This window comes from Leptosomus discolor, chromosome 13 (assembly GCF_034619465.1).
Source record: "Leptosomus discolor isolate bLepDis1 chromosome 13, bLepDis1.hap2, whole genome shotgun sequence".
NCBI lineage: Eukaryota > Metazoa > Chordata > Aves > Leptosomiformes > Leptosomidae > Leptosomus > Leptosomus discolor.
The window spans coordinates 9,427,668-9,442,132 of record NC_141403.1 but is presented as its reverse complement, the minus strand read 5'-3'; the positions used below and the strand labels follow the sequence as shown (position 1 = coordinate 9,442,132).

The following is a 14,465-nucleotide window of genomic DNA, read 5'->3' as shown; positions in this document are numbered from 1 at the left end:
TATTTCAATGGAAGCTTATCCAACCTCACAGAAAAAAAAACATAACTGGGTTTCCTGGAGGAGTGTGGTATGGAAGAACAACTGCTCACTGGAGAACAGTCAAGATTATGGCTTAGGAAGATAATATGCAGCTGCAGATTCTCATCTCTTTAGAGAGACCCTTAGCTTTGAAACACAGAGAACTGTGGGATTCAAATCAGTTATTAACAAAACTTAGTAAATTAGCAGGGAAGGAGTGTTTTTTATTCTACCTTCATTAGAGAATCTATTGTTGAAAATTAGATCAGTGATTTAAATCCTTCTACACACGAACAGTCTGGCTTTAAATCCAAGACAACAGATTGCAGCCAACACGTTGTGGAATTGGACACGCTTACATTAAATGCTTAGTCACATAAATAACACTTCCAGAATAAAATACTTAACCCATAGCACTTCGTGTTTTCTGTCTTCTCGATGGCATTGCTAGTCTGCAGTATCACCAACTATTCATCAAGGGCCAGTTCTTTTTCCAAGCTTCGCTCTTTCTAGCTGTGGAGCTCTAAAAGCACATGCAGACACACACATATGCCCACTCAGGTTGGCAAGAATCTAGAGTAAAAACAGGCTGGAGAGTCCTGCACCAAAACCATTGCTTTTTCCTTCCTGGCCTTCGTAGTTCAAGGGAAGGAAAAAGAAAGGCTTGAATGTGTATTTGTTCGTGTTAGCACAGGTAAGGGCAGACCCAGGGCACCTCAGCCTAGATGTTTGCTGGGGCCAGACGTGGTATCAGGGAACAATAACCTGCTCTGAAGTGCTCCTTGCTTCACACTGAGCAGAAACTTGGCACAGTGAAGAGCCCCATGTATGAATCTAAGAGTCATAACTGTGTAGCTTTTCATTTTTTTACTGATGGGGTTGATACCACAAGTCAGCAATCTAGAAGCAAGGGTATTTTGCCTTTTTCTTTCCTTTTCTTAGCCAGTATACTTTTATTACAGTTGGAAGAATGTTAATTTTTGAATAATTCTTGATTTCTTTCCATCTCTTGTGCGCGCCAGTAGAAATAAGCAGTGCTTGCGCTTTCAAACGGGAAGAAAAAGTAAATACACATGAACTACAAATTACAGCATCCTCAGTTTCCTCTGTACCCTTTGATGTTTTGCCAGTGATTTTCCTAAGAAACAGGCCAGCTAATGTTACATGTCAGCAGCTTCTGTGGGCAAATGAGGAGATATTTTGATCTTCTGTTCAAGGCCTGAGCAAAAGGGGTCTCGGTGGGGTTCGGAAAGCTTTCTGCAGCTTGGTGTCCTTCACAGAAGCTTAAGATAGTTAAAGATGTTGGTGTTGTGGCTGCGTTAACCCTGAAGACAGTTGGTGCCCGTGTCTCGCCTCCCCATGAGTGCCGAGAGCACTGCTGTGGTGTCTGCCTTTGTGCCATCCTCCTTGTGTCCCCTTTGTCTTTCCTAACCTTGTACACCGCAGAAATGAAGCCTCTCTCTGAAGAGTTAGGTTAGAAGCGGGACGTGAGATTTGACCTGTTGTTCCTTTTTATATTAAGTTTAAATTCATTTTCTTTTTATTTTTAACCTTGTCATGGTTTAGCCTGGCAGGCAGCTAAACACCACAGAGCTGTCTGCTCCCTCCCTGGTGGGGTCGGGGAGAGAATCGAAAAAAAAATAGAATTGATGGGCTGTGATAAAGGCAGCTCCTTTGCTGGATCACAAAGAGCAGCACTCCGTTGGATTTTTTATGGTTCCCGTTACTTTTCTTTTTAGCTTACTCTTCGTAGCTGGGGTCTTCTGCATCTCTCCATATACGTCAGGACTTCCTGCTGCTAATTTCATTTTTTCAATGGACCAGTAGTTCTTTGCCATATAAGAAATGAGGCCACTGCATGTGATTAGACTGTTCAGAGGGAGCACGATTCCTGTTTAATATTAGATGTTGTATGGCTTACCCACATAGGTACTTCGACGGCACAAGCTGTTTGCCGTGGCGACTGTGAGAGCATTTCCTGATGCTGCAGGTAACTCAGAAGTCCCACTATTCTGTACCTGTTCAGTGACACACCTGAAGGTGTGCCACACTATTGCCTAGGCTCCTTTCGCTGTGGCTTGGCTGGCTTTTTGAAAAGAGAATAGATTTGGGAAGGCGTCTTTGCAACCCTTCCTTTTATGGTCCAACTGAGATGACTTTATTCACAGCCATGTTACAGCTCTGCCCTCTCTGAAAGATGTTCACGGAGAGGACACCACCAGTCAGCCAGGGTTCTGGACTACCCCGTTGTCCCAGTCAAGTGTTTGTTCTGCATGTTTTAGCTGTGAATGTAGCTTTTGACCCGAGACTTACAGTGTCTCACACTGTGACTGCAAAGTTGTTTAGACGGTATCTCCAGGATACCTTGTACTCTGCTGCAGCTGGATTTGTTTGCACCTAATTTCTCTGATTTGAGATTACAGACTTCTTTGTTCAGGGAATGTCATCTTGTTCCGTACATACTTGGAGCCTGGCTACACCTGCTAGGTCTTTAACACTTCAGTAAATTGTAACAAGCAGAACTTCAGCAGAAGCTGTGCTTTCCCTTCTCCCACATTCTATTAATCAGGAGGTTTTTAACGCTGACAGTGTTGTCATCTGTGTTTCTTGGTGCTGCTTTCAGAGGTCTGTCTCTGTGCTGAAATTAGCATCGCTTTCAAAGGTGGACACAGAGTTCCCTTTATGTCATTTTTTAATGACAATGATCTATGCATGAAATTGTAAAGAAGATTTAGTTTCTACTACAATTCAGTGCCATTTTGGCACCTCTACAATAGAAGCATTGAAAAATTCAAGCCTACAAGCATAAACCGAGTACACTGATTAATAACCCAACTCCCAGTGCTACCTCCTAGCCCTCTTCTTGATTTTACCCAGAGTTCATGGTCTACTCACTTGCTTTTATTTGCATTTGCATTTTTGAAGGAGGCATATTTACCTTGACTGAACTGTAATGTTTAACCATGCAGGCTTTGTTTTTGTTTCTTTTTTTTCATGGCATGAGGTATGTACACGTACTCCTGCTTCTCCTAAGACATTTTCAAATAGCCTCTGTATCAATTCCATTAACTTTAATTTCCTAAACCTCTCCTTCAGGCTGTTAATAACTAACTTTCTATTTTTTTATTCACTTTTCTTGAAGCTGTGTGCCCTGGTCATATCCCTGGTCGGTCCCCTTGTGAGGATTTGGAACTTAATTACTGTATGTTGTGGTCACTGCCAACAGCTTAGTCAATTGCTTCCTGAAACAATTCGGTGCCAAGTCAAGTATCAGCTCATAAATTCTCGTGCACATGTATAATAGCAAGACGCAATTTTTCCATATTTTGTCCTCCTGTGATGTTGTTTTTGTGTTGTTGAAATTACTCATCGTTATTGTCAGACTAGGCTGTGTTGTCTTCCATTAGTGCCAGCTGAAATCCTCAGCTTCGCTTCATCCTTCTCAACCCAGGAAAAAGACTTTATGCTGGCCCTAGTTAGGTAGCCAATGTTCCATTTGTACTCTTCCCTCCTCGGCTTTTATGGCATGTGGTGAATGAAACTGGAATATGCTGATCTCTGACCAACATGGATGAGTCCAGGAGAACAGTTCCTAGCTCTGCGATCTTTAGCAGAGCAGCTCTAAAGCTGCTGTAATATACCTTAGTGGTTTAGGTTCATCCCTGAGATGGTGTTTATGTGGAATCAAAACAGAGTTTCAGCTCCCCTCCCTTTCTCAGTAGTTACAGAAATACGACAAAAAGCAATATGATCAAAACTTCCAGACTAACCTGTTTTAGATACAACTCTGGCTAAGATGAGGTGATGCAGTATTCACCTATTAGTCTTTTGAGGTACAGTCTACATGAATTAAAATAAGAACTGGGAAGATTCGTGAGCAATTACGTATCTCTTATCCTTAGGTGCCTTCTTGTCCCGTGATATTACTAGACTAAGCAGACTTTTCTGGAGCTTGGAGTTGCTAGTTGCACAGCCAACAAGAAATAGCTGTATTAACCTAGTTCTCACCAAGGAACAAAGCTTTCCAGCAGATTAATTTACACATGATGCAGCATGCACTGAAGAAAGAAGCTTTTGTAATAATTAGCTCCTTAGTAAAGAGTAAGAGTATAGAAAGTGGAAAAAATACGATGGGCGGTTGCAACAGCAGCATAGATTCAAGCGAGCCGAGTGACGATAGTGTCACAGTCTGATGTTCTACTAGGTTAACGTGCAGATCTGAAGAGGAGATCTTTCAAAATGACGATCCTCTACTGTGTGCAGAGCGCAGACCGGAGCCTGTTAACCGAAGGATCCCCCACATCACAACCTCTTGCAGTATGGGCTGTGATTCTCAGCTGGGCTGCGGCAGGACCTGCAGTCGGGCTGGGCAGGTGTCTCGTGTTGCCTCCTGCTGCCTCTGCTGCTGGTGGTTTTGTCAGGCATAAGTCCCCTGTAGGGCCTGGTGCCAGGGAGGTCAGGAGGAGTTTTGCTGGGGGCACGCTTCCCCTTGACTCCAGTGGGGTGTGGGCTTGGTGCTTTGTTCCAAACTGCTTGGCTTAGCCAGTGGAAATGTTGGACAGTGTGTTATAGGGATTCCAATAAGGGTTTCAGTAGTTTAGCAAGAAGTACTCATACAGAAAGCAGTTATAGTGTGTGGACTCTTTTTTATGGTATCAAGTCATTCCAGATTGTGCGGGTTTATAGCAAATTTGTAACGTTAAGATAATATAAGAGTGCAGAATCGCTGGAGCAGAGTCCTCCTTCTCCCCTAACCATTACTCAGATCTGTCCTAACAAAAGATGAGCTGTGATTTATTTCAGAGCATGCTTTCCTATAAGGAATGACCCCATCTCGTGTCTGGTCTGGCACTTGGGTGACAGAGGCGCAGCAGCGTGTCGCAGTAAGGGACACAGCTAGCAGCATCTCTCCTGACATTGCAGGAGTTGGGTAAGCGTAGGTGAAACATGGTCACCAGGGGTGGGTGACAGAGGGTCTGGGGAAGAGGCGTCATTCAGGACTCAATCAAGAGGTGTCACTCATGGGCAATTTGTGCCTGGGCTCCTCAGCAGAGACTGCTGGGGACAAGGGACATAGGTTGAAACGAGAGAGCTTCTGATTAGGTACAAGAAGAAAAAATTCTTTGCTGTGGAGGAGGTCAAACGCAGAACAGGTTATCCAGAGAGGTTGTGGGATCTTGTTTTTGAAGATAGGCAAAACCTAGTCAGCCCAGGCCCCAAGCAACCTGAGCTGACTTTGAATTAGGAGCTGACTTTGAAGTTGGTGCTGCTGTGAATGGGGGAGGGAGGCAGTTGAACTTCAGAGGCCGTGTCCAACATTAATTATCCTGTCATTATATGTTTTTATGTGTGAACTGGGGATAAAGTAAGGTCAGCAACAGAGCTTAAAAGATCATTTTTGCTCTCAGTGAGCTTAGGACCCTGCAGATTTTCACAGAGCTGCCAGGGCCCCAGACAGGGGAAAAATATACTTGCTTTTGTAATTCTTGTTTTTTATTGAGAGAAACTGGCTTTCAGAACTGATAAATGTACTAGGTCATATACAATAAGCCTGTCATCCCAGGGGCTCAGATTCTGTGTAAAAATCTGCTGTCCCAGGCCTTTTCTCTTCATATAGACATAAAAGATATTTCTGTGGTAGAGAAAGGAATGGATTTAAGTGTAGGGTTTTCATTTATTGATTCCAAAGCCAGAATCTCAGGTCCTCACTCGGTTTTGAGAAAGTCTTGATTTGAGACAGGCCCCTTGTTAGTGTCAATGTCAGCTTTTCCTAAGCAAGGACGTTAGGACTGGGATCAGTAGTCTTTTGGTTCACTGGTGACTGGATGAAAACAGAAAAGATTCTCAGAAATTCTCTTGTTCCATACAGAATAATCTTCTGTGGGGTTTGCTCTGCTACCTGGAATAATTTCTTAATCTTTCCTGTGAAGGAGGGTCTCTCCAGCTGTTTGCAGAACAAATCAACTTTAGCAGCACTTTATTATCATTTGCCTTCATGAGTTTTCAGTTTATCTGATTTTAAGGAAAGTCACTGCTACAATTTTTGATTTACAGCTGGAATGTTAAAAGGCTCCAAATAATGTTTTATCTAAGAGAAAAATGTATTTTTTGAGTGCTGGGGAGTTTCTCACAGCTTTGTGATTATTTTGTAAAAATATACCGTCTGTCATGCTGAAGCAGCCGCCAATAATTGGTAGCAGCAATAGCTGACTCATTTTGGTTGTATAGAACCATCATGACTTCCGAGTATCAAAACGTTAGCTAACAAGTTGAGCAGAGCCTCTCCTGCCGTCCTGACATGCGCAGCTTGTTGGTGCTGCAAATGAAAACTGCACAACGGTGAGCTGCCAACACACTGCAGCTGATTATTTAAAACCCCACATGGTTACGTTCGTACTGGAGACTGGCACCCCTTGTGAGTACACACTTTTTCTAGCTGGCTCACATCAGCGTAGTCAAATACAGCGTGTTAATCTAGTGAGCCTCTCTGGCTGTTGCTCCCTGTGAGACGCAGGTCCGTGGGTATGAAGCTGACAGTGTGCACGGGCATTATGTTGTACTGGCAATTTCAAGATTTGTAAAAGCGCTGGAGTCTTTCCTCTGACTCCCATAAATATTAATAAGAGTTACAGGCCATGTTGTTTGTGGACTGTACTCTCTAGAATTCAAATTTTGTAATGTTTGTAGACTTTTTGCCATTTTTTTTTTAAACTGTTATCTGATATTTTCATCTGATGTCATATGACAAAGAAAAGAGAGCAAACAAAAGGCAGAACAGCTCCAGAGAACCACACAATTACACAGGATAAATGAAGATTTGAAAGCAACATTTTGCTACGAACACTCAGGCCTTACTACTTCCTTGCTAATATTTCCCTTTCTGAACCACTTTCTCGTGTACTTATCCAGCCCCCTTCTGAGCTACATTTTTCCTGCTCTGTAGAAGAATTAATTAGATTTGACTTCCATTTATTTAAGTGCCTGTTGACACCCGTTTATTTATTTCAGTGTGCGTGCATGAGCTTATCAGAGTTAGAGCAAAAGATGCTCCTTTCTCTAACCTGTCTGGTTTTGGACTTGCACATAATTAGTCTAATCCATTTATGAACCTGATGATACTATTTGGCACCACAGTGTTTGTGAGAGCAAGTTTACAACCTACGGTCTAAAAAATAGATCACTAATCCACCGTAATTATCGCCGCCTCTAAGGAAATAACACAGTAGCATCTTAAACAGACCAGGAATCCATCCTGCCCCAGGCTTTATCAGCCCAGTACAGAATGATGATTCTTGTTCCAAGGAGCCTACTGCATACTGTGAGCAGAACCTCAAAGTTGCACAGACCTTTGGACCAGAAAGTGCCGACTGCCTATTTTGGTACCTTTAGTAATGTTGATTACTAAACCTGAACCTTGTCTAGGGGTGTCCACATTAGCCTTAAGTACATCCCTTTTTTCTCTTTCTGTTATGGTTTTTTTTTTTAGTAGACCATCCTGACTTCTGGTGGAAAGGAGGGAGCCTGGAGGGGATGCAGAGACCTAAAGATACTCTTAAAACGCATAGCTAATACTTAACTTACTCTTCCCATGTCCCCCGGAGATGTGGGAAGAGGTGCTGCCCAGTAGGTATGTTCACAGGGTCACAGGATCACAGAATGGCAGGGGCTGGAAGGGACCTCTGGAGATCATCCAGTCCTACCCCCCTGCTAGAGCAGGTTCACCCAGAGGTCCTTGGAAAGCAGTTCCACCTGCAGGGCCTGTCGCACTGTGCTGCCCCTTTCATGCAGCAGCTAGGTGTATTTTGGAGCACATCTTCTTGTTTATGCTGCTGCATAGACTAATTCTAGACCTCTGAATGCTTTATGGTATTACACAGCGGTTTTGGTGTTAATTTTCTAGCTGAATCTGGCCTTATCACAGGAGAGCCTCTGCCCTGATGAGCCTGCTGCCTATGACAGGACAACAATCTGTTTCTGGATAAACTGGGGTCATTGCTGGTGCGGTCTGAAGCGCTCGCTCATTTTCCTCTTGATAGGGCTCAGCATTTTTGTTTCAAATCTTCAGAAGAAACCTACTGTTGTCAGAATGCAGGCAGATGCCAGATTAGACTTCATCTCCGCAGGAGTGTGACACACACACTGCTGAATGCCACGGCAGCTTTAGCCAAGACCCGCCTGTTGACACAGTCAAAGTCATGGTCTCTTTACATTTGACGATTGCTTCAGCTCTATTGTTCCAACCACCAAAGGACAAGCTCGCTTTGACTTTGCCAACCAGCCGAGTCACAGTGCCATGCAGCGCTGTTCTCGCCACGGCAAGGACATCACCGTCCTGACTGCAGTCACCCCAGACTTTTTTCTGTCATGCTTCCTTCTTAATGTCACGATTTTGGTGAGGCTGGTGGGACTCCATGAGCCCCCTCCAGTGGACAGCTGATGCAAAGGCCAGGCTGAGCCCGGAAAATGCATCTTCTTGGGTGGTGGTGGTTCTGTGTCCGCTAACGCGAGCGATGGAGGCCAAAATCTCAGTGTTTGATCCTGTGGTTTTGTTCCTTTAAAAGCCAAAGGCAAATCAAATGTGTACCAAAGCTTTTTATAGGTGATAAAATACATGACACCAAGTACGTCTGTGGGTGACAGATAGCTTAGTTCTAACAGGGAGCATTTGTATGTCTAGAAGTTTCGTAGCCATGCACAAGTACCTTTGTATTAGTGTTCTCATGTGCAAATTAAATATATTCTTTAAGAAAAATGTTTCATGTTTTAAGCACAGCAGATGCCTTTGATCAGCATGAATAGAATTATTTGTAGATAATTTGGAATTTAATTCAATTTGTTCATTCAAAATTTTATATTGACTTTTGAAATGATAAGTCATCAAGAGGAGTGCCCAAAATTCTCATCGGAGATTAAATAAGGGGAGAGTGATGGCTTGAGGAACTGGTCTTCTGAAATGCTGAGATGCCCGAGTGAACTCGTGTTGTCTAAGGGGCAATAAGCATTTCACAGAGGCTGCTACTGTGTGGAAATAACACACAAAATAGGAAGACACACTATCTGTTTTTTTAACTAATTTTGCTGGAGGTGGAAACAATGATAGATAACAGGGTGACATTTTAACTTCTTAGACACACGACTGAGCAAAACATTGATCGTGATTTTACAACGGGAATTAAATCTAAGAGTTTGTGTTTTTTTTAGCTGTTTTATCTACATAGAATGTGCAAGAATTGTTGGCAGATAAACTTCAAAGCAGCTGTGCTTAGGATGTTGAAGCTCTGCAATGTTATCAGACCCAGCCACAGAGATCACAATTTAGCATTAGTGCTGAGAAAACTCGTGTTTGAAATGCATATTGCCTCTCAGTACATAGTGCTGTCCCTCCCTTCCTCCCCCTCTTCTTGCCTTCCTCTTGCCTTTCCACCCTTCCTCCGTCCCTCCCTCCCTCCATTTTTCCTGCTTTTCTACTCTTCCTACCACCCTTTCTTTCTTCTGCTCTTCCTCCCTCCTTCCCTCCCTCCCTCCTTCCCTCCCTCCCTCCCTCCCTCCCTCCCTCCCTCCCTCCCTCCCTCCCTCTCTTTCCACCTGTCAGTCTGTTTTCCAGCACTTTCCTCTTTCCCCTCTTCCCCCATCTTCCTTCCCATCCTTCTCCCTCCCCTCCCTCCCTCCCGCCTGCCAGTCTGTTTTCCAGCACTTTTCTCACACACCACTTCCCGAATCGTGCTGTGACACCTCACCAGAACAGACTGTGTGGTGACCATCTGGCCATCGCCTCCAACAGGCACTGCTACCCTGTGGAAGGCGGCAGTTGAGGGCTCACGTTTTACTCTTCAGCATCCCTTTTGCTGCTGTCCCTGAGCTGCTCCTCCGGCCGTTTTTCTCTGCTGAACTTGGTGTTTAACCTTTCCTGAAATCGCTTCTCCTGCTCTTCCTACTGACATTGGAGCGACTCATCCTGGGAGGTGCTGTGTGAGACCAGTGCCGTGAGGGTAGTGTGCTCAGCCAGCCGGTCGTGTGTGTGGGCAGCCTGGGTCTGTATCCGCATCCTGCCGTGGAAGTGAGCCGGCTGGCTGAGAAGCGTCGTTTGTGGGTTTCATGAGCTGACGTTATTTGGGTATTCAAGGTGAGGGAGTTGGTAAATCATCATTAGCATCATTAGCATAGTGACTTACACCTTTATCTAAGTATTTGGTCACTTGCCATGCATCGCTCTCTGCAGCTGACCTTTTTCCTTGGGATTCCTGATGTTTATAGCAGGAGTGCACTTACATAGACACACACAGCAGTAGGCGTGCACGTACGTATATTCGCTCATGCACACACACCCACGCTGAGGCTTTGTTAATTGACGTTAAGTGCTGGTGTTTTTTTCTTACAAAACATATTTCTCTACTGGTCTATTTGCACTGCTTTGTTTTAGCTTCATCTAATGCACTGGAACTCCACGCTGTACAGCAGCATTGATGAGGCAGTAGGGAAGAAGCACGGCATAGCTATTATTGCTTTGTTTGTGCAGGTAAGTTCCCTGTGTTGCATTTGTTACCATGCACTGTCATTTGTCTGAGGAAAACGAGTTCTCTTCCATTTTCTTTCATTTTTAGTGATTTCATAAAATAAAAAAATGTATGACTGCTGGTATTCTATTCAAAAGGTACTTCTCAGTCGTGCCTTCTGTGTAAGTGCTAAACAAGCAGTTCTTGTTTAAGCAGGATGTTGGAAGGGTGTTAGTTAAAGAAGGGATCGTCCATAGTCGCCCATCTCTCCTGGACTCTGGCCATAGCAGACATCCAGACTCCATTCCACAGAGGGCAGCATGAGGGCTGTCAGGAGGGGCAGGTGCTTCGCTGGCTCTGTGATCTGCTTTCCTCCATCCCTGGCCAGGCCTGCTGTTCAGGGACTGAGGAGACAAACAGAGGAGGAAAGAGGAAAAAAACCCTACTAACCTGTTGGCACAGCCGAAAACTGGTAGTAGGGTTGTGCTTTCCTGAACACAGGGACACGTGTGTGTCATCCTACAGGACAAACGTGAGGTGGGGTCATACTAATTCTTCAGAGATGCCAGCCTCAGAGTGTAAGGAGTCTTGCCACGGACCCTCAGAAGAGCCTGTGACGAGGAGGCTAAAGCTTCCTGGGGAGAAGGTGTGGCACCAGCTGGGGAGTCAGCCCCCTAAGCTAACAGCTGGTTTCTCCAGGGCTGCACCCTAGAAGGGAGTTTTTCAGTTTTAGTCCTCAAACGTCAGTTTCTTGTCCCCCTCATGAGAAATGGCAAACTGTTTTATTGAAATGCATTTGGAGGAAGAGGTTTAGAGTTCACGCTGAGATCAAATGGATTTTCTTTCACAGTGATGCTATTAATTTGTCGTATTTCATAACGAGTTTATGGGTGCCTTTGAGCTTTACCTCTGTGTGAATTTAAAGGTACATTGGTTACAGCTCCAAAATTCATATAGAACTGCTAAAAATGGAAGTTAGAAAGTCTTCAGTTTTGTATCCTAGAGGGCTGTGTGATAATTGCTTATGTAAGTCACCTTCTAATTCCAGCAGAAGTAACCTTCGAGTTAGTTAGAAAGTTATATAGAAGTTCTTAAATAAATCTGAAACTTCAATGATATATTTTCCATTCCTGGTCTCTCACCTTCATCACAATTAAGCAGTCCAAAGGGCTTTTTCATTAGCCAAGAAAGGCATCATTTAATTACAATTGACCAGGGAAAAATAGTATTTATGCTGTTTATTAGAGGAACAGGGAGAGGATATTTGGTGACCATTTTTTTCCTGTTAAAGGCATGGAAATAGAGTAGTTTTGCACCACAGTTCTCAAACACATAATTTTAAGGTCAGTGAAAATATTTTCACTGATTTAAGTGACAGCCCTTGGTGATTATTAATTTAGAAACAGTGTCTTTGAAGTGATTTCAATATCTTTTATGCACTTTGACGGTTTTAAACTGAAATCCCATTCTGAAACAAAAGAAAATCCTCTTAAATTCCTAGAAATAACAAAGTACTTTTTGTTGACATTCAATTGTTTCCTTCCAGTGACTACTGTGCCATTCTATTCCAAGAGAAACAAAAAGCAAACAAGTTTTTCAGGGTCTAGCTCTCCTGTTCTCACTCATGCCTGCTTCACTCCTCGCCCCATATGTGTACATGTTGGCAAAGAAATCAAGTGGCAGGCCACTCCGAGTCTTCCTATTTTGACAGTGTTGTTCTGGAAGTAAAACCTAGGGTCCTAGAATGGGTGATTTAGGTCAGAAGCAGCTGAAATCAGTGTGTAGAGTGAACAAACTTCATGGAAAATAAGAATCTCTTATTTCAACAGTGGGTTTCTTTTCAGAGGCCCATCTTCTGTGCCTTAAAGGCGCTCGGTAAAGGCAATGCTGCCAGCTGCCAGGAGCTCAGCTTTCGCTGGCAGGGTCTCAGAGATGCCGTGAGGGAGGGGATCTGCCATTCTGCTCTCTGTGGGCAGGAGAAACTCCTCCGAGCTTCAGAGACTCCTTTGCAACGCTGTGGGAACAAATTCAAAAAGTGTCTGTCGTGCTTGTTCACTCTGTTCTTTTCTGTGTACTTTCCTGACAAAAACTGGTAAAGACAAACTGTACCCTTCACGTCTCTGTGCCATGATGCTGCATGATTTTGACTCCACATGCAAAACAGCGTTAGTCAAAACTTACCAGACTTACCTGTGACTCTCTCTCTTGTTCTGTGAGTTTCCGTCTCTGCTTTAAAGTTAATTACACCTCATTTACTTTTGGCTGGTGGCTTTATAGTGATGTAGTTGTTTGGAGTTGCCATGCGTCAGTATTTGCTTAACAAGAGGTTGTGTAGCTTAACTAAAAACAACTACAGAGCTTACTGTGCTGGTTGGCCTCTGTCTTGCCTCACAGTTTCTGAAAGAGCAAAATACTGAAACTCTTCTTTGCTTGCTGTATTTCAGATAGGAAAAGAACATGTAGGCCTAAAGGCTGTCACTGAAATTCTCCAGGACATCCAGTACAAGGTAAGGCATTGTCTGAAGAAACGCTTCCTTCACTGACCAGAGGGAGAGTAAGTGAGCGAAGCATCTTTATGAAGCCAAGAGAAGGGTTTCAGATGTGTCTGTAGTAAATCCAGCATTTGGTGGCCTGCATGAGAACGTCAGCATTTTACAGTATTTGGATATTAAGCAGCCTTTTAGTTACTTCCTTTTCTGGTGGCCAGAACGTTTGATCTCCTGTACCAGTAACTGATTGCAAACTCTGCCTGTTCAGTGATTGTCACGGGGTCAGTCTGAATGCCAGCACTGCAGCACACTTGGTGACCACCAGCAGCAGTATCTCCAAACTTACCTCGTTTTAATTTGTAGAGGAAAAGAATAGATGAACGGAGCACCCATTATAACTTGAGGGGGGGAAATCGGCAAAAACACAGTGTCCTCTGATCAGGTGGATTATGTGTGGGGGTCCTGAAGGACAGAAAATAAGCCCAGCAGGTCTGAGGAGACACGAGTGCTCTCCAGAATGTCAATGCTATCTTAAATGACCTTGGGCAAGCTAATGACATCTCTCTGGTTCATGGTCTCTGTCTGTAACATAGAAATAATCATACTTACCTTTGATTTTACAGGATTTTGAGAGGTATTAATAAGATGTTCTGTATTGGTCTGGAGAGATTAGCCGTTCACTTCAGTGGATGCTGAAGCATAGAAAAATTAGAAGCTGTTATTAGAAGGGAATTGAAAATCTTCTTTTAGTCAAAAAATACATGGTAAACTTCATCCATGATGTTTAATGTTGCAAACTTGTTGTTTATGAAGGTGTCAGAGAAAACAGTAGTGTATGGAACTCATAACTGAAAGGACAGCCGAGCAGAGGAAGGTCACGAAAGGCCTTGTCATTGTGAATGTGTTACACTAATGACTTTCAGAGGGTCAGCATCAAACCTACTTTTGGCATCCATAAAATTCTCTTGGGTTAAATATGTGGAACCAGCTTTATTTGTGTTATCCACGTCAGGCAAGGAAAAGCTCACTTTGGCCCTTGTTTTTTAAACTCATTTTGTATGGAACTCCTGAATTTCATGTAGAGAATTTCAAGGCTGGGACCTGGAAGGAGCCCAGGCGCTAAAGGCAGAAAGTTAACAAATTGCTGAGAAAACCTTAGAAGTAAAATACAAAATAGAATTAAAAAGTGTGTTTGTGTAGCTGCAAGCACAAACACAATGATGATTAAATGGGGGCTATTAGGGAAGTTGCTTTGCTCAGGAATTCAAAGCATAATGTTATAAGAACACAGAGTGTGTTTTACCTCTCCGTTCATCATCATTTTAATAAGGAACTAGAGATGAGATTGATTTTATTCGTTTTTTCAGGGAAAGTCCAAAACAATACCCTGTTTTAATCCCAACTCTTTATTGCCAGGTAGGTGCCTTTGCTTACTTTTGTGTGTGTGGATTACAGCTAATTGCAG

At 43.4% G+C, this 14,465-nt stretch overlaps 1 protein-coding gene across 1 annotated transcript in view; it reads left to right on the top strand.

The window, feature by feature from the left end:
• CA8 (carbonic anhydrase 8 (inactive)) overlaps window positions 1-14,465 on the top strand; it is a 37,468-nt gene that overhangs the window by 13,089 nt on the left and 9,914 nt on the right. Inside the window, exons 4-6 of the mRNA XM_086472668.1 lie at window positions 10,439-10,534; window positions 12,956-13,018; window positions 14,368-14,416. Of these exons, the coding sequence (XP_086328794.1) occupies window positions 10,439-10,534; window positions 12,956-13,018; window positions 14,368-14,416 (208 nt within the window). The remainder of the gene's footprint in view (window positions 1-10,438; window positions 10,535-12,955; window positions 13,019-14,367; window positions 14,417-14,465) is intronic.